Here is a 19,960-nt window from a genome sequence, read left to right as displayed (position 1 = left end):
TGTTTCCCTGTCTCTCCTAATGACAAAAAAAAAAAAAAAATCCACGTTTCCAAGTGCAATATTCAGAGCATAAAAAGTTAAAATGGCACAAAATGGCGACTTGACCGCAGCAAATAATTTCTCGATGAGTATAAGCAACAAGCCTGCCGTTCGGAATCGGCAATAAATTGTAGGTCCCGGTCTAATTAGCCCTCGTGTGCAGAAAATGACCGTGGTGCGACAAAAATGATCAATGATCAGACCACTCAGTGCCGGTTGAAGATAGCTTTGAGCTAAACTAGATGGCCATCCGTCTGTAATTGCATGAAAACGATGGGTTTTTTTTACACACAAGCTTTCATTTTTCACCCATCTACTTCTTGGATTGCATTTACTACCAGCACTCAAAAGAATGTGAATGAATGGTCAACAAATCTTTGTCTGCTTCCTTTATGGCAGCCCTCTTATAATTTGTTGGAGTAACTGTAAAAGTTACTCCATTTTGCTTTAAACCTCTTCTATAGTTTATCAGGGCCTACTGTCACCCCCCCCCCCAAGTCGTAAACCCACCGAGATTACATGAACCACTTTTCTTATTTCCTTCCTCATGTTAATGTTACTTGAATAGAGTAAAAATTGCGAAAAATATATTCTATGCATTTTTTGTTTGAAATTAAATTTTTTTTAGTCAGAGTGACTGAAAAAATTTAATTCCACAAACTTCTTCGTCACCCCCGTATCAGTAGCCGTGGCTCCCCATCTGCCAGATTTTCCTCCGTGGCCCAATGGAATATCCTAGGGCCCCCCTGAGGCCATATGGCCCCCAGTTGAGAACCACTGGGTTAGACGATTAAAGAAAAGTAGTTTTCACCGAAATCATGGTGTGGGAATTGAAAATGCCGTTCATAATCAGCAGTGAAATGCAGTTCGGGGTCTAATTATTTTCCATGAGTAGCATTCAGTGATAACTCCTCCTTCTGGTGAACAAAAAAATGATCACGAGTGTGATATACTCTAATAAAAGTGAATTTTATTCGAAAATTCATCTTCAGGAGCATCAATTCAGAAATCATGACAGATTCATGGTCTACGCAGCTCAGTAGTGATTCTTTTGGCGGCATTCTGCAATGTCCAGTGATATATACGCGCTCTTGTCCCGTTTTCGTCACAGTGTGTAAACCCTTCAATGTGTCATTGACGAAATATCTCGCCTCTTTGAAAACCTCTTATTTTAGCATTGAAAAAACCCGGGTATTTTGTAATGTTAATTTTTCAACAGAACAGTATTCCCTATACCCCTTAGTTTTCATTGGCTGGAAATCGGAAGAAAAAAACCTACTCCATTGAAAAACATATAACATTTTTGAAGATGGTTTGGTGAGTGCTGCTGTGCCACTCAGAAGGTTAACTGGAACTGTAGGGTGTGATTCGGAAAAACATCTCCAAAATGAAAGGGAAATTCAGGCGTGCGAGATAACAATCAAAAATCACATAGGAACGTAGGTGCGCAAACGCCATCCGGAACAGCTACAGGGAGTTGTTGCGCCACACACTTTTGTAGCAATGCTGAACAACGCAATCGCGTGGACGCACCAGCAAGTACGTAGTCGTAATTTTGACAACATAAACGTGTGAAGGGCCACACATTCCGCATTCCGACATGCATTGGTTCGATAGAAATTCCTCAGAATAATGTGTGCGAGGTGCGTGTAAAGTAGTAGTAGTAGCAAGCATGCACTTCATGCGGAATTTCTAACGAATCGGTACACGTTGGAATGTGCGTTTTGAGTGCATGTGCGGCGCCCGACATTTATGTTGTCAGAATTGTGACTTCATGCTTGCTGAGTTCGGAGTTGCTTTAAAAGTGTGTGACGCAATAACTCTCCGTAGCACTGCGGATGCGTTGAGCATGTACGTTTCTTATGTGATTTTGGATACTTATCGTATGCCTGATTTGCCGTTTCATCTTGGTGATGCTTTTCTGAATCACCCTGTATAAAATACACAAAAGTTTATTTTGAAAAGTCGGAAAGTTTTGAAGTGTTTGAATCTCACTTTAACTTGGACGACATCATAATTCGCAGTGTTTTCTGGAACTTTAGCTTCGTAGACCTCTTTCTCGAAGACTGGCTTTTCATCTTGAATGTCATTAACGTATACCGTGACGGTGGCAGTGGCGAATCTCGCATCGGGAGCTTGATCTCTGGCTGAAACCACGAGATGATGGGTCTGCTGCCTTTCGAAATCGAGGGCTCGTACAGTTGATATCTCTCCTGTTTTTTGATCGATTGTGAAATCCCTATTTGAATAAAAATACAATAAGTATGTACATAGCATATCATCACAAAATAGATTTGATTTAAAAACTGTAATCCAATCTAATCATTCAAACAACCAGTGATCACGGATCGATTTTGAATTCATTTTAGCTCGTCGATATTTATAGACCGGGTTACGGCAGCCGTTTTTCAACTTATGGGAAACTACTTTCTCAACTGCAACGTCATCTGTTAAACAAACATGTAACTATTCAGATTTTTGTATTATTAAAAATAAAATTTTAGATATTTTCTAACCTCATCTGTGAAAAAACCGCATTTTTCTATTGTACATACTTTAAAAGTTATTAAGTTTTCAAATAGTTCTTTTTTGCGACTTCTGCATTACTCTATATTCTCAAAAAATATTGGGATCTATCACATACAGTAGAGAATAGTATTGAAGGGAAGTTTAATATAAACTAGGTAATATATATACATTCCGACAAATATCGTTGCAGAGGGATTTATTGTTGTAGCGAGGTTTCACTGTAGATCAGTGATTCCCATCGTGGGCATTAACGTCCCCTGGGGGGGGGGGCAGCGATGGAACGTTCCGGGGGACTGTAGAAGCTACGGGTATAACATAGGATCATATGGGTTAGATTACAGTGGACAAAAAAGTTTGGGAAACTATGCTGGAGAATAGGAGTCTTCAACGTTTTACGCTCGAGGGAAACATAAAACACTTGTCGCGTTCCGCGGGCCACTCAATATCGGCGTAGGTGGCACCCTGCCCCCCAAAGACGATCACAAGCTAAATGTTTCAAAATATTAAAAAAAAAAACCCATTTAATTCAGTTAATTTTAACAAATATTAACTTTGAATGATTTAAAAAAAAAACATTTCAAATTATAGTGTCAAAACAAACTGTTTGCTGTATTAATACATTTATAATATGTAATAATTAATACATTCACTGTTACTTGAAAATGATTTTAAAAGTTGGAAAATATAAATTTTTCTCTCAGAGATTCCTTGTGCCTCCAATCAATCCCAGTGTGTCCCACCCGCCTGTGAAAACTTGATCCTACGTTACGCTCAGATGCGACAAATTAAAATGCGACGCGTACTGCATATTTTATGGCTCCATTATGTAGCATTTTCGTTTTAAAAAATTAAGCTGAATTGGGATAAGACCAATTATTTTAGGTATTTTTTATATTGTATGAAACAGAATGGAAATGGATGATTTTTGTTTATACATGTATATGTTGAATTAATTACGTACCGAATCACAAAAAAGTCTTTTAATAGTCTTTCTAATACTTACATTACGAATGCGAGTGAATGTAATTTATAAACTAATACGAAACTTGACATTGTTTTTGCTTGACTAAAGCTTCAATGTTGGGTAAAATTTGTGTTGTTGCTATTCGTAAAGTATCCTCCAGATGCCGATCAGTCAGACGTGTTCTAGTTTTTGATTTCGTATTCTTCATTTAGTGGAAAGCCATCATCTTCGTATTCCGCATTTTTCGGCGTCTGGCTTTATCAATGCGATTACACGCGTCCTCTGACCGGTCACAGAGGGAGCACCATCTGTAATTATGGCAGATATGTTGTCTAAGTCCAACTCACATTTGGCCAAACTTGAATACACTATCTACCAATAAGTATTTGGACACCTATGCAAATGACGATATCTGCGGTCCTGAGATACGTCACGCCCTCCGCCGGTATATATCGTGTAGGAAACAACATCGGCATTAGTCGCATGCAAGATGCCGCGCAGTTCGAAGCTCTCTGATTTCGAGAAAGGTATAATTATCGGATATCACAAAAATGACCGATCCTTCAGGGACATATCTAGCGAGCTGAATTACCCAAAATCGACAGTGGCCTATGTGATTAAGAAGTGGAAGGTGAGCTGTGATTGTCGGAATTTGCCCCGAGTCGACAGACCAACGAAACTGGGAGATAGAGACCGACGGGTGCTGTCCAGAGAAATTCGGAAGAACCGCACCCAACCGATGGCCCTCATCCGCGAGGAGTTAAAAAAAAAGAGAAATTTGAGAGTAAAAAACTTATTGCAGAAAAATATAGACGTATAGTTTTTTTTTTTTTTCAAATTTTTAAAAAGAAAAAGGGATTACAGCATCGTGACTGCGATACGACAGGGGTGTCATAAATAACGTGGCCATAGTTAACACGAAAAAAATCGCCAACTTGGCGATAGCCCAGAATCATGCCGTTCCCTGCGCGTACTGTCTTCTTATTAACCGTACATGAACCTCGTACACATTCGTCTGCAGAATTGTAAAAAAAGAAGAAAAGAATTCGGACACTGGCAGGGTAAATGTACAAAGAAATAGGCCAATTCATGAATTGGCCAATTTCGGGCTTTAGTCATAGTATCTCTATAAAAGTCATACCCGTTTCCAGATATGGAGTAGGTAACCTCGCCATTCTCACCAATATCATCGTCATGAGCCTGAAAATATGAGTATATGGTTAAATATTATATGAGTTACACGAAAAATTTTCATTGGCAGAGTACTCTAACGCGATATAAGATATTCAGGTTATTACCTGCACAAATCCTATCTTTGTGTTAGGCAGTCCTTCGTCAACTTTGAAAACGTAATTACTCTCTTCAAAAACTGGATTCTGATCATTTATATCAGTCACGGTGACTTCAACTGCTGCTGTTGAAAACTGCACAGACAGAAATAATCGAAAAAATTATTAGCATTTAGAAGTTAATATCTCCAATAAGGAAGGCTCACCCAGGCGGTGGATCTAGGGCGATGTGTGTGTGTGGGGGGGGGGGATTTATTGTTCATTTTATTTGAATTGTCCCGTATTTTACGGAACAGATACATTTTTTTCTCATTTTTGACTCTTTGGAGGGGCAATTACCTATCGCCCTCACACCCTCTGCCTGCATGATCCGAGGCAGACATCTTCAGCTGCGAATATAGCTAGGCATATATTTTCAGCAACGAATGGAGCCGAGGCAGACACCATCATCGGTAAATAAAGTAGAGGCGATATCTCCAACTACAAAGGAAGTGGAAACGAACATCCTCAGCCGTGAATGAAATTTAGCAGACAATAGCAGCTATGAATCAAATCGAGCAGACAATATCAGCTGCGAATGAAGTGAAGGCAGCTATCTTGAGTTGCGACAATTTATCGGGTCATTATCATGCTAAGAAGGGGACTCAACCGATTTCCAGGTCATCTAGGGCCACTTAAGTAACATCCGGCACACCACATGTTTATTGGCAGGGCTGGACAAATCGCAAAAAAAATCTAGGCGCCACAAAAATTATTTAGGCACCTAAAACATTTTTTTAGGTGCTAAAAAAATTTCACCCGAAGAGAAAGGTCCAAAATCATGCTTCTTTTGACTCTTCCAGGGCATACTGACCCTCTTTGACGTTGGCAGATATGCTGCTATAAATTTCCAACATTTTGTGCTGCTCTCAGCCTGTACAATTTGATAACTACTCAAAGGAAATTTTAGGCGCCAATACGCGGATTTTCTAGTCACCATGGTGACCTGGCACCTGGGATTGGTCCAGCCCCGTTTATTGGCATTATTGAGAATCATCATTGAACTCCGCTATAAAAGAACTATATTCTTACAGTTATTATAAATTATATTATAATCCAATGAGCTTACCAAACCACTAGGATCAGACGCTTTCACTATGAGACTATACACAGAAATTTCCTCTCTATCCAATCGCTTGGCTATGTAGATTATGCCACTATATAAAACACAAAATAGAATAAAGTACTTTCTTTTGAAATCCGATTCTCATGGGAAAAAACAATAATTAATTTAAAAAAGCTGTTCAGTGATTTAAAACAATAAATTTTAAGTGGTTTTTTTTCCAGAAATATCGGATTAAAATTGAGATAAATTTGATGATAAAAACTTACTTTTTCTCATCAATCCAGAAATCTTTATTGACATTCCCTCCTTCCAAGGAATATTTGACTTCATCTTTTTCTGGATCTTCGGCCTTTGGGATTAAATTGAAAATTTCACAGTAAACGTCCATAATTTACCTACTGATTATAAAAGTTTGTTTTTAAAATCATTCATCAAAGTTTTACAAAGCGCCCAGTAGATAGACAGATAGAACCGCTCACAACTCCGGACTGATGCAAAGCACCTTACTTCCATTATCTCAAAAAAGACCGAGTTGCGTCGGAAAAGTTAGCCAAAATTTATAGTGATGGCTCCCCTTGCCCCGTGTTCGCAAGTATCGAATCACTCGCGTCGTTCTTCCCATATCATCCCCAGCCATCAACTCTATGCAACGTACAAGCCATTTGACTGTACGTTGTATAGCTGAACCCAAGGACTTGGGAGAAAAATTGTACATGAGCCCAGTGGCACATAAGGGCCGGAGACAAGAGCCTGGGATTTCAAAAGAAGTGTGGAAAAGACTTGTGGGCAATTAAGAAGAAGTTGGCACGTTGAAGTGGAAGAGATTCCAGAATGGTCTAAATACACAATCTGCACAAAAAAAAATATATATATATATATGTGCAGTCAAACGTCGTTAATGAGTCACTCTTGGGAGAGCAAAAATGTGACTTAGTAAGCGGAGTGACTCGTTAAACGGAGCAATCCATAGTTGTGCCAATTCCTGCCTGAGGGCAACTGGGACTTCCAAAAAGAGACCCGTTAAGCGGAGTGACGTGTTAACCGGATGACGCACTAACGAGGTTTGACTGTATATATATATACAGTGCCTCCACTGTGGCGGGAGATTTTTAGAAGTGGGGCTGTCCCAGAAACATGCGAGGCAGGCGCATGGAAAATTTTCTCACCTTTGAGGCATGAAAAAGTGTACAAGGTAGGGTACGTCCTTAAAGTTTTATTCCATGCATTTCAGAGTTATCTATCGTTGGCTTGTGGAAAGAATTTGTAGAAACCGATCTTTCACTCGTCTCATTGTAGAAAGTTGCAATTTGTCTTTTTTTGAATGATTTGCCAGGCTTTCATAACGTTATTTTTAATATATAAACTTAAATAACTTTATAATTATAAAAATCTGGAAAAAATTCGAAAATGTCTATTAATTTACTAAAAAATAGCTTTTAAAACATCGGTTTTCACTAAAAATTATAAAAAGAAGTAGGAAATAAATGCAAGTAAAGCAAAATTGAATGACCGGAATGGTTTTATTTAGAACACTAGATGACGCAAACTTTTTTGTGTCATTCGCTTAGGCACACAGATAAACAAGAAAAAGGAGGAGAAAAATTGTTTCTTAGTTTTCGATCTCACAGTATCTAACATACTTTGACAGTAACGATAGAAGAATTCACAGCTGCTCCTTCACTGATCTGAGCATCATAACGATCTCTAGAGAAGACTGGGCCACCCGTGTTCGGACCCGGATCGACCATGACGTCTAAAATACCTTGAGTGAACCTGGAAAAATCATTCCCCGAAATAATGACAGATTAATCGGAATATCAATATTTAATCAATAACGTAATAAATGGTATGTTTTTGAAATTATAAAGAAACACACATTTTGTCATTATCAATATGGTAATGAACAAACAGCATCTTTAAATCAATTTCGTTATTGGCTTTGTTTTTAAAAACAACATTTGTTTTGAAGACCAGGTAACTTCAGTAAAATGAAATTGTGATGGAATCATCACCATTCTCGTGATATATATACAGGGTGGTCATAAAACGACTCTGACGATACACGAGCCCCTAGCGGCAGCAAAAATCAACGAATGTGAATTCGAGATATAAATGTTTCAAAGTATGCACTCGAGAGTGAAGAGAAAAACAAAACACCCTATCTTTTCCCGGGTTACGGCTAAAAAAATTTCGAAAAATTCAAATGGCAACACTCGATTTTATGAATCGCTTAGTGATCGCCGCAGTGAAAAGAAACGAATAGCGTTGGAACCGTACCTGTAGCAACATAAACGCCGGCGAAGGACGCAAACATAAGAAAGACGACAGAGTTGGTGCGTTAGCCTTTCGGTGGAAACTTCCTGCAGCAGTAATGTGATCTGTATTGGTTGTTTCCATATGTTTCTTTGTCTGCGTCTAGTGCCGGCATTTATGGTGCTACAAGTACCATTCCAACAAATTCTTCTGCGCCAATCGCTTTACAATGTATGAAAGTCAGTGTCGCCATTTGGGTATTAATTTACTGTAACCGTACCCACAAGAGCTAGGTTTTTGTTTTCTACTCATTCTCGAGCGCATGCGCTAAAATACCAGTATCTCGAATTTCATTGCCATTCGTTGATTTCTGAGGCCGCTAGGGGCTCATATATTGACAAAGTTATTTCATGACACCCTGTATATTATTTAGATGATAACTTGTTGGAAGATATATTAAACGCTCATCAGTTACCTTCCTCCACCATCAGTAGCCTGTATAGTTATGCTGTACTGCTCACCAGCAGTGAGTTTCTCGACCGCTTCGACGATTCCAGTTTTACGGTTGATTCTGAACTTGTTTCCACCATTATTCGAGACATGATATATCGAATATGTCAGGTCAGCCATTTCTCCCTCGTCACTATCCGTCGCTTCAATCTGTGTAAATAGCAAGTAAATGCAATCAGCATACCGTTTTGATATTTGTGAACTGCGTTGAACTAAAAAGAGCTACATATATGAGTACGGAGTCTATTAGAGTCTCTGCGCAAAGTGACCAGCGTTTGAAGTCTGGGCAATGTGCGAAATGACCGATGTCTGAATTCTGGGAAATGTGCGAAATGACCGATGTCTGAAGTCCGGGCAATGTGCGAAATGACCGATGGTCTTGGCGATGCGAAGCAATTATTTGAAGTCTGGGGGGGATGCGAGACAATTACTTCAATTCTGAGGAATGCGAGACAATTATTTCAATTCTGAGGAATTCGAGACAATTATTTGCACTCTTGTCACGTCTTGCCACTGTTATTCGAAGTCTGGGAAACACGAGGCAATTGTCTGAAGTCCAGGTAATGTGCAAAGTGGCCAGTGTCTGGAGTCTGAACAACTTGCGAAATCGCCAGTGTCGGAAGACTGGGCAACTTGCGGTTTTCCACCGTGGCCCACATCTCCTGAGACGAACCAGCTTACATCCCCTAGGGAGACAGTGCGGGGGCCACGGTTGGTCTGTAGGCCCAGCAAAGTGACCAGTGTCTAAAGTCTTAGAAATGCGCGAGTGGTCGTGTGGGCATCGTAATTGACTCGAATTACGACGGACCCTCATAATTCGAGGTCCGCAACGGTAGGTCCGCAGAAGTTGGTTACGTGCGGTTCCAACATCGAAGCGTATATGCCAATGCCGATCTCTCCCTTTGTTAAAATACAGACCCCACAACTCTACAAAGATTCTCAATCATTATTAATTGTCTCTGCATTTGTATTTCGAAATATAGATGGCACCACTAACCAGACGTGCATTTTTAGATGTACACGCAGACAGTGTTAGGCACGCGAGTCTCTCTCTCTCTCTCCCTCTTTCACTTCTTTGTCTCGCTGCTAGAGTGTGTGCGATGTGGAATAAAATAATACAATTGTTTTCTTACTAGTCTCTCTCCATTATACACTCCCGTACCTCGTGGTCACCTGTGTATGACCTAAGGGCGATTTGTGAAGTGGGTCATATCAGTGCAGATGCGTATTTACGGGGGGGGGGGAGGCTTAGCGGGCTATAGTCCAAGGTGGAAAGTTCGAAGCGGTGGCAAATTTGAGGAATGAGTGGTAATGAAAATTATTAGAATGGGAAAAGCGTGGTAAAAAGTTCTATAGCCAATAGGCGATAAAATCATAAGTCTGCCTCTGCCTAAAGACCGAGACACTAGGTCAGTGAGTGACCAAATGAGGTGTGACCTACAGCAGGGTTTGCAAGCATGTCAGTGAACAAAGGAGTATGCACTCACGTGAGGAATCAAGAGAGTGTGCAAGCACGTGAGGGATCAAAAGAGTAACCAAGAGAGCAAAGAGCCTGCCAATGAGTGACCAAAAGAGTGACCGATAGAACGAAGGACGAGGTCAATCACCAACCGAAAGAGTGACTTAAAGAGTGTCTGAGCGTGAGAGTGACCCGGAGATCAAAGAACCAGGTCAGTGAATGACGAAAATAGTGACCCATGGAGTGTAGTGTGGACCATGTAGTGACCCATGGGTGTTGACCTATAGCTCAAGGGACCAGGTCAATGAGCGACCAAAATGTTGTGAAAGCATGTGAATAATTAGACTTGAATGGAAGGGCTGCTAAATTTGTACATATATATAGCCCATAGGCAGCAAAACCGTAAATACGCCTACGGGTCAGTGTCTGCAGTTTCATACATCGTTTTAGAAAAATGAAACATAACGAAATTTATGATAAATATAAGAAAAGAATGAATGAGAAAGACGGAATTGAACAAACAAAAAATTATAGTAACATAATTAAATTTTCCTTTAAGGGAACCCCCATAGCTAAGGTCAACATTCACAATGATCGAAAAAAAAGTTTTACCTTGGTGATAGCTCTGATTCCATCACCAGCTTCCATCGTCATAGGAGAGAAAACTGGAAGCCTAGGAGAATTGTCATTGACGTCTCTGAGATTCACGTTCAATGTTATCGGAGCGCTGGCACCTTTACCCGATGCGCTGTTGAGTTGTCGAGCAATTACCTGCAATAAATCGAAGTTCAAACATGGTACCATTATGTGAACAACAGCATTCAAACAGTGGATTGTGATCGACGTTGCCATTTCGTAATTTTTTTCCCATCAGAAACATTGACTATGACAATAATTTTAATACAATACACTGTAAAAGTGAGAGCACTGAAAGACTAAAAAAGTGGAAGTTAATTTTCATTTTGTTCCTACACTACTGCATTTTAGTTCTGCATGGAACTATGGACCTTCTAGCGCAGTGGCACTCAACGCTTCATGGTTCAAGTACGTTCTGGAAATCTACAAAATGCTCGCGTACTCCTAAAGATGCGTAGGATTCTTGTAAACCCTGAGAGCTTCATAGAATGTTTGTTACTTCTTGACATGCGTATCCCCTATAAATGTGAAAGAAGCATGGGCATTCTAGATAAAAGCAGGAGACTTACGAAGCCTAAAAAAGTGCGGGAGACTTACTCATACTTAAAAATGCGTAGGATGTTTGCTTTGATTACCCCCTAAAAAGGAGTGGGATTCTTGCCCGTCTTTTAAAAAGCGTAAAAACATAGAATACTTGAATATCCCTTGAATGCATGTCTATAACTGTGTAAGAGTCATGCGTATCATAAAAATATTCAGGAAATTTAAATATAATTTGTAGGAGGCTAGCGCATCCTATAAATGTGCAGGAGACTTGCTCATCCTTAGAAATGGAAAGGACACGTGCTTACTCCTAGGAATGCGTGGGATTCTTTGCTATCCTTAGACATACGTAGAATGATTATTTACTCCTAGATATGCATATCCCTATAAGTGTGCAAAATACAGGCGTATCCTAGGAACGTAGAATGCTTCATATTACTGGAAATGCGTGAGAGACACGCGTCTCCTAAAAATGCACGGACTCTTGCTTATAGGATGTTTGCGTATTTTGTACACTGGAAATGCGTATGGCGCTTGCTTTCCTCTTAAAATGTGGATGGGATTCTTTCCTATTTTTCAGCACACGTAAAACGTTCGCTTATCCTAGATAAGCACATCTTTATACATGCGCATCCTAGAAATGTGCATGAAGCTTGCGCGTCGCATCCTTTGAAATATGCAGGAGGCATGTGTATCCTAAAAGTGCATGGGAGACAGATTTTCTTGCTTATGCATGCTTAGACATAGAATGCTTACGTATCCCCATAAATTCGTAGGAGTCTTGTTCATTAGAAAAGCAGCTAGGTAAGCTTACTACGTGGGACAAAAAGCTTTCATCCCCCCTTCCTTTTACATATTATGCCATGAATATTGTCAATACTCGTTCACTCACTCGTTACTCAATTTCAGTCGTTTTCTCCATCGATACTGCTTATTTTTTGCGACCACTGAATATGATATTGCTTATATTGATATTATTTGATATTATTTAATGATATTATAGTGATATTATTTAATGATATTTTATTGATATTATTTTTCACGGTTCCCTCAAGGGTACAAACATGAATATATTTTCAGAGGGAATTTAGTTATAAATTTTCTAGTTAAACAAAATTACCTGAAATGTGTATTTGCTGGGGCTAGGAGGATCTCTGTCTAAATTATGATCGTTCACGACTAAATAACCTTCGCTGTTGATTCGAAACGAGTGAGAAGTCAATTCGAACTCGTACTTTTCTGGCGGATCGTCAAGTTCCTGCAATTCAACGAACAAAAATTTCATTTTCTAAAGATAACTGCAAGATCATGAAAAAGAATTTCGATTTATTATGCATAATTATCTTTAAAACTCACGATATCAGCATCGAAAACAGTAAGTCTAAGAGGGTTCAGGCTGTCTTCATCAGTAGTCACAGTCGTACCGATCGGAGAATTCTCTTCAACGTAACCTTCAAAGGCATTCGGCATTATCACTGGTGGATTATTATCCACAGGCTGTACAGTGATTATCAGTTTCGCCGTGGCGTATCGCTTTGCGTCTGTCATTTCTTCTGCCTTTAAAATGTGAAAGGAAAGCCATGAATAATCAGATTTTTTTTCTGGCATAGAAATAATTATTGGACATTGGAATTTATTCGTGAAATAACCAAAACCTTGATTGTTTTTTGGTCAAACATACTTTAAGGATCACTTCCAGTCGCTTGGTTTCATTGCGGTGCAAAGCCTTCAATTGATCAACTTCCCCAGACTTTGAATCTATGTTGAAATAATCACCATAAAAGCTTGGCGTACCTTGGAAATAAAGATGATTATTCAAATTTATGTGAAATATTCATATAGAAGTTGTGGATGATAATCATTATGTAAAATATGTTGAATGATATTAATTTGTGCTTACCGTTAACGAAACTGTACTGAATAGAAGAATCAAGCGAGTCCTTGTCCTTCGCTCTGATTGGTTCTGGTTTTATTTGGAGTAGTCCATGCTGAACGATGATGAAAGATAATGATTATTCAATACCGCAGCCCAAAAAATACCGGTTTATTGAATTTATTGTACGTTTCATATATACTACGCAGACTAAAAAGTAGTCCTCTTTGGTACCGATTTACGGAAAATTCACCAACAACAATTCACAGATCGGAAAACTCAAGACAAAGATTTCATCGATACGAAAATTCATCGACGGAAAAATCACCTCTGGGAAATTCGCTGACAACAGTTCGTTACCAGTGATTGAGTGACATAATGAGCTACCGAGAGTAGATGAACGAGCTAGAGAGTGAGGGAGTAAGTGACCACATGAATAGTTGAGTAAGTGACCACATGAATAGTTGAGTCAGTGACCACATGAATAGTTAAGTAAGTGACCATATGAATAGTTGAGTAAGTGACCATATGAATGATCGAGCGAGTGACCATATGAATGATCGAGCGAGTGATCATATGAATGATTGAGTGATTGAATGAGTGGGTGAGTTACAAAGTGAATAACCGTATGAATGACTCACTCACTCATTCCCTCACCTACTCTCACACTCCCTCACTCATATGTCACGTTGTCGATAAATTGTTTTTCGGTAAATTTTTCTAGCGGTGGATCGTCACATCGGTGATTTGTGTGGTGATGAATTTTCTTCTCGGTGAATTGCGTGGCGGTAACTTGTTGGTGATGAATTTTCCTCATACGTTTGGTATCGAACGTAGAAGTTTGTGTATTATGGGACTTTCTCCGCGTGTCTTGATATAGTTAGCGTGTTCCAGACTGTCTGAAGCAGGACATTTGCGCCAATGTCTGCCTGTCGCATTTGCACAGGATGGATCGCATAAATCATGTGAGTTTCAATGTGAACGGAAAGGAGTTTGGACATTTAAAATGGTAGAGGTAGTGTGAATGAAGTTGCTCACGTGTCACATAGCACTCTAAAGAGCATTTATTGGCAGTAGAGATGAACACATCCATCATCAAACATACATTGAAATTACGGTCTAAAGGCAAATCTTCATGGACGTCACCAAGTATCCTACCTAACTAGTGCATCGAAACTTTGCTGGGCTTTCGTGCTTAGTCTCAATACGGTTATACACTGAACTGGGAGCAGTCGGGATATATTCGGCATCTAGAGTAGGCTCAACGAATTCCTCTGATTTAAAACCTAACTTTTGTAGCAGTCTCAAGTTACCTTTGTATACTCAGAGATGAGCTAATATCCCAGTGACCAGCATTTGTGTTCACGATATTTGTGAATTCATGCCACCGCATTGCTGCCTTAATTCGATTAAAGGTGAATTTATTAAGTTGAGTTTTACATAATGGATCGATTTTTTTTTTGTTCAATTAGTGTACAGTTAGTGTGTCCTCGGTATGAACTTTTGCTCTTCTAGCTATCTAGTTTATGTCAGCTTTGTGCAGCAGAAGTATAAGGGGTGTCCTGTGATTCCCAGTGATGTTTTCTGAAAGAATATTATAAGGTCCGTTACTTCTTTATCTCAGTTACTTTATTAGAGTATTGTAACTTCCTACACGGTCGCACCCTCGACAAGGGCAATGGCTAAAAATAGCCAAGGTCGATAGAGCCTTGATCGTGTTCGGTTTGAAAGCAAGTGTATGGTAACAAGGCTTCCTCTTCAAATCTTTTTTTTTCTACGTGTGAAAAACTTATCGTGGATGGTCTGTCATAGTTTTCCAACCTTTTTTGTCCCATCGCCCCTTCTTCAGAAATTTATTTCTCCCATCGCCCCCAACGCAATCTAACCCATAGGATCCTATGTTACACCCGTAGCGTCTACCACCCCCCTGGAACATTCTACCGCCCCCCCCAGGGGGTGTTTACGCCCGCGTTGGGAATCACTGGTCTATGTCATGAAAAGAATTCATTGCCGATTCAAACTTCCGACGTCCTTTGCTCTATATGTTGCTCATAATGAACTTGTCTTCCACTTCTTAATCTTGGCCATGTTCATTAAGTATCACTTCGGTTTCAGAACCAGTCAGCTCGATTAATAAGTCTGTCGATTTCTTAATTGCTGCCAATTAATTCTCCAATTTCTTTTTTGTCTCTACATCATTGAAACCTCCGTCCTCCTGCTTCGCTAACGTGACCATGTCTTTTGACTTTAATGGCTGGCTTCGTAGAAATGAATGTGTCCTCGGGCAAGCATTGTTGCTAAAATTTCTTTCAATACGAGATATGACTGTTCTCATCTTTACAGCTTCCGCAGCTCTAACAATGAAGCTATTGTCATCGGTAAAATTCGTTCATGATTTTAAGACGTTTCCTGCATTTGCATCTTCTTCGAATGATTTCACAATCATCATCAATGTTCGCATAATGTTCAAACAAACAGCCGAATGCTAGATGTATAAACCCCGAATATGAAATCCACGGATATACCGAGGACCGACTGTATATAGTTTCTGATATCTTCTAGAAAAGTAAATAAGAGTTGATAATAATGATAATAATAATTGATAAATCTTACGTTTAACCCACTCGTGATGTCCGCTTTATATTCCACATTAATGCAATCTCCATTGACCAACGTGCAAGACTTTTGAATGAAAACTGGGTCCTGGTCATCACCATCCGCGATGTGTATTGTGAGAGTTGTAGTGGCGGTCAAGCGCTTCGATGAGTCAATTGCTCTGTCCTAGAAAAACAAAATTAATAGAGCCTAAGTTTTTAATCGAATCGATTAGTTTATCTTCATACATTAATGACATGATAAATTCTAAACAACTTTATACCCGGTCACCATTTAACGGATGATCTAAAAAGTTTTTTTTTATATAGCTCATGATTCACAACTTACAGCAAGGAAAATTCACAGACAGCTCTTCGGCAGTAAACAACTCTCGCTCAGTAAATGAGCGAGCAATGACCGAATAAGTGAGTAATTCAATGAGTGACAGAGTGAGTGAGTGGCAGAGTGTGAATGCACGACCTAGTGTGAATTAATGAGAGAAATAGAGTTGGTGAGAGTGAGTAAATGAGTGAGCTAGTGAATGTGTTAATGAGTAAGCTAGTGAGTGAGTAAATGAATGAGCTAGTGAGTGAGTGAGTGAATGAATGAGCTAGTGAGTAAGTGAATGAATGAGCTAGTGAGTGAGTGAGTGAGTGAATGAATGAGCTAGTGAGTGAGTGAGTGAATGAATGAGCTAGTGAGTAAGTGAATGAATGAGCTAGTGAGTGAGCGATTTACCAAGTATGTTGATTCAGCGAATGAGAAAGTGAGCTATTCATAGAGATTCACTTAATTGCTCATTCACTCGCTCATTCATCCGCTCATTTACTGACTCATTTGCTAACTCACTTACTCGCTTGCACATTTACTCACCTACTCACTCGCTTGCACATTTACTCACCTACTCACTCGCTTGCACATTTGCTCACCTACTCACTCGTGCCGAACTATTGTCGGTGAATTTTCATTGAGGTGAATTGTTGTCGGTGAGTTTTCATTTAGGTGAATTGTTGTCCGTGAATTTTCCTTAAGGAGAATTATCGTCGGTGAATTTTCCGAACACGCACAGCACCGGTGGGCGAAATTAAGGAATGATTGGCAAAATCCGGTATATCAGAAAACCTACTCAGCCAAGATAGTAACAACAGATATTTTTTTGGCTACAAATACAACGCCACAACAGGCAAAATACCCAACGAGGTGGCTGAGAAAAAGATGCCCATAATAAATATGGATGTCATATATTTCTAAAATACAGCAACCTGCAATTAGAAATCCAGTTACAAACACTATATATATATATATATATACATGATAAAATATTATACAATGCCCATAAAAAATATTTATGGGATTGTCTTTATACTAACTATAAATAGCCTCTCGATTTACCCCAACATGTTCTTTTTAAACGTGTCAATTGTGTTAGAATTCACGACCGGGGGTAAGCTATTCCATTTAATAACAACACCTATTAGAGAAAAATTCCCTGCGACACCATAACCTAGAAGTGTCCCTTACCAATCGATACAGGTTTCCCCTTGTAAAAGCAGGTTGATTGACGGCGTATTAATAGTATTATAATTTCATGATCCATCCTACCCATCCCGTTGAAAATTTTGAACCCTTCAAAAATTTTGTATATCAAAAACTAATACGTAGGCCTACTTATTTAAATTCGTGTAAGTTTGTTCGTATTTCCGCTTGTAATATTTTACATTCGCTGAAATACAGTGCATACAGTAGTTAGTTACAGTCAAACCCCGTGATAAAGAAACATCAAGGGACGGAAAATTTCATTTGTTGTATTCAGAGTTTTCTTGTGAATTGGATTCGCTGTATTTTCTCTGCCAACGGTGTCTTTCTGCCTAATCGGTGTGTTTCCTCCTTGTTGTGAAAATGGCTGGGAATCGAAACTAATGTGTGATTTACACAACATGGTTGGAAATTAACCTGGAAATTGACACTAATCGCACTAATCTACGCATATCTTTGTCGTTATCCGCCGACATATATTTCGACTACTCGCCACACCCCTGGTACCGTAAGTATCGGATAATCGGGATTCTACTATGAGCATAAAAAAATATGTGCTTACGGTTGCTAAAATCTTCAAGTAATAAATCTGCGTCCTTTCGTAATCCAATGCTTTTTTGACCGAAACTAGACCTTGAAATGGTAAATTGATTTCGAAGTACGGATATCCATCCATCTGTAATCATAAACACAAAATTGATTAACGCAATTGACATAGAAAGATAAATGGTAGTAACTTATAATGAATCATCGAATAATTAATTACTCTAAAAAACTAATATAGAGACAGAAAAATTTTAAATTATCATTCTCGATATTAACCTCCTCGACTCATCGGCTACACTTCCCAGGTGTGGGGCTATTATACCAGGGGGGAAATGTTTTTGTTCATTTTCTCTAAATGACGTACGACATTGTAATACTGTCAGCATCGCATAATTGGGTAACCGGATATATCCACCACAGAGACATTTCTAGAGTTCCTTGCTTAATATATGATAATTTCAACAAATTTTCCCCCGCTTAACCTTTTACACTGAACTCCCCATCAATATGTCATATAGAGAAAAGTTATGGTAGGACATTTTTAAGTATTTATTCAAAGCAAAAAGTTCAAATTGATTAGTTGATGAATAAAATTCATTGATTGTGTGTTTCACTCTGTAAAGTAGTTTACTGCACAACACTTCGCTGTACTACACAAGAAACAACTTTACGGGACAACTTCATTGGCACTTTCGTAGGATAGATAGTACAAAATACCGATGTCATTAAACAGCCCAGGAAAGAACAAAAACAGGTGAGGAATTCAAGATTATACTTAAGGTGATTTTTTTTAAACAAAATGTAAGAAACATCGTTGTAGCAGTTTCAAAATCTCTTCCAAAAATATCGTTATATAGACGGATTTATCCTAGTAAAGGATATCGTTGTATCGAGAGGAGTTTAACCTTAGACTATAGAAAAGGCATCTTCAACCCGTTGCTCGCGAGCACACCGGAGCTCCCCTAAATATCCAGAGTGCTCGATGCTAGTGGCCGATTTCGTGCTCGGGAGCACTTACGGGAGCATCAGCGTAACAATTAAACACCTTGAAGGAACTGCATGCAAGGATCGAAATCATTGTCATTTAATGAATCGTATGTTAAACATGCCGTAAGGGTGTTCTTCTTTTGATGATGGATACAGGCAGTGCTCGCGACTCGAAAAAGTTTGAAGATCTCTGCTATAGACGATTCCAGACAAGATTTAAAAAATACGGTTGTAGAGGGATTTACCGTTGCAGCGAGGTTTTATTATACAGTAACATATAGTGATTTTACTATTATGAATTTTATTCCATTCTTCTTCTACGTGCTGTGACTATTTTGTGTGTGAGAGTCATTTTTATTCCCATTTAAAGCTAATGAATGCATACAATATGTTTTGCAAAATAGTTAAAATACTATTTTTTTTACATACCTCAGTGGCATCGCCTCTGACTGTTGTGAATTCGACGAGACCATTACTGTCCGAATCTTTATCGGTGGCTGATAAGTCCCTGAATATGGTTGTTCCGACTGGCGTGAGCTGAAACAATTATTTATAAGGATAATATTATACTTCTTGGAAATCTCATTATACACTTCTTTAAAAGCGATTTTATTGAGAAATTCATATGATAACGTTATCATGGCCGTCGTCAATTCAAAGCGAATTTCTCGGACTAGGCCGTCGCGGGTTGCGCGTTCATATCCTGTAATGTAGCTTATACATACCTCCTGATGATGCAAACCAATAGCGTTGGAGAAATGTTGAGAAAGAAATCAAGCCGTACCATCGATGGGGTTTTTTTTTCTCCCCGAGAAACTCTTTCGAAATTCAATTGGTTTTATGTTTATATAGGGAAGTTGTTTCATAAGTGAGGAGTGTTTGACAATATATAGGGTGGTTATAAAAAAACTAGCACACTATACTCAGACTACATACGTCTGAGTAGTGTCAGTTTATTTCGAATTTATTTTTGTCAGCACCCATTCTGATGGAGATAGTTTGATGAAAATTGGTATATAGGATGTATGGACCAGGGGGAAAAGAAGGATCCAATAAAAGGAATTAGTTAAATTTTTGACCACCAGGTGAAAAAGTG

The 19,960-nt window shown here is 39.0% G+C and overlaps 1 protein-coding gene across 1 annotated transcript in view; it reads right to left on the bottom strand.

The window, feature by feature from the left end:
* Cad99C (cadherin 99C) overlaps window positions 1-19,960 on the bottom strand; it is a 131,770-nt gene that overhangs the window by 33,837 nt on the left and 77,973 nt on the right. Inside the window, exons 7-21 of the mRNA XM_089240198.1 lie at window positions 19,294-19,401; window positions 17,894-18,007; window positions 15,814-15,981; window positions 13,228-13,315; window positions 13,009-13,121; window positions 12,684-12,884; window positions 12,448-12,585; window positions 10,761-10,919; window positions 8,655-8,839; window positions 7,567-7,699; window positions 6,193-6,275; window positions 5,930-6,017; window positions 4,831-4,956; window positions 4,674-4,732; window positions 2,035-2,278 (exon numbers count right to left, since the gene is read on the bottom strand). Coding sequence (XP_089096324.1) covers window positions 2,035-2,278; window positions 4,674-4,732; window positions 4,831-4,956; window positions 5,930-6,017; window positions 6,193-6,275; window positions 7,567-7,699; window positions 8,655-8,839; window positions 10,761-10,919; window positions 12,448-12,585; window positions 12,684-12,884; window positions 13,009-13,121; window positions 13,228-13,315; window positions 15,814-15,981; window positions 17,894-18,007; window positions 19,294-19,401 — 2,007 coding nt within the window. The remainder of the gene's footprint in view (window positions 1-2,034; window positions 2,279-4,673; window positions 4,733-4,830; window positions 4,957-5,929; window positions 6,018-6,192; window positions 6,276-7,566; window positions 7,700-8,654; window positions 8,840-10,760; window positions 10,920-12,447; window positions 12,586-12,683; window positions 12,885-13,008; window positions 13,122-13,227; window positions 13,316-15,813; window positions 15,982-17,893; window positions 18,008-19,293; window positions 19,402-19,960) is intronic.

Source organism: Pholcus phalangioides, unplaced genomic scaffold, assembly GCF_987345545.1.
Source record: "Pholcus phalangioides strain wild (caught in Gottingen) unplaced genomic scaffold, Ppha-v1.0 ptg000012l_1, whole genome shotgun sequence".
Classification (NCBI taxonomy): Eukaryota; Metazoa; Arthropoda; class Arachnida; order Araneae; family Pholcidae; genus Pholcus; species Pholcus phalangioides.
The sequence above is the reverse complement of the archived record's forward strand: the minus strand, read 5'-3'. Positions and strand labels throughout refer to the sequence as shown.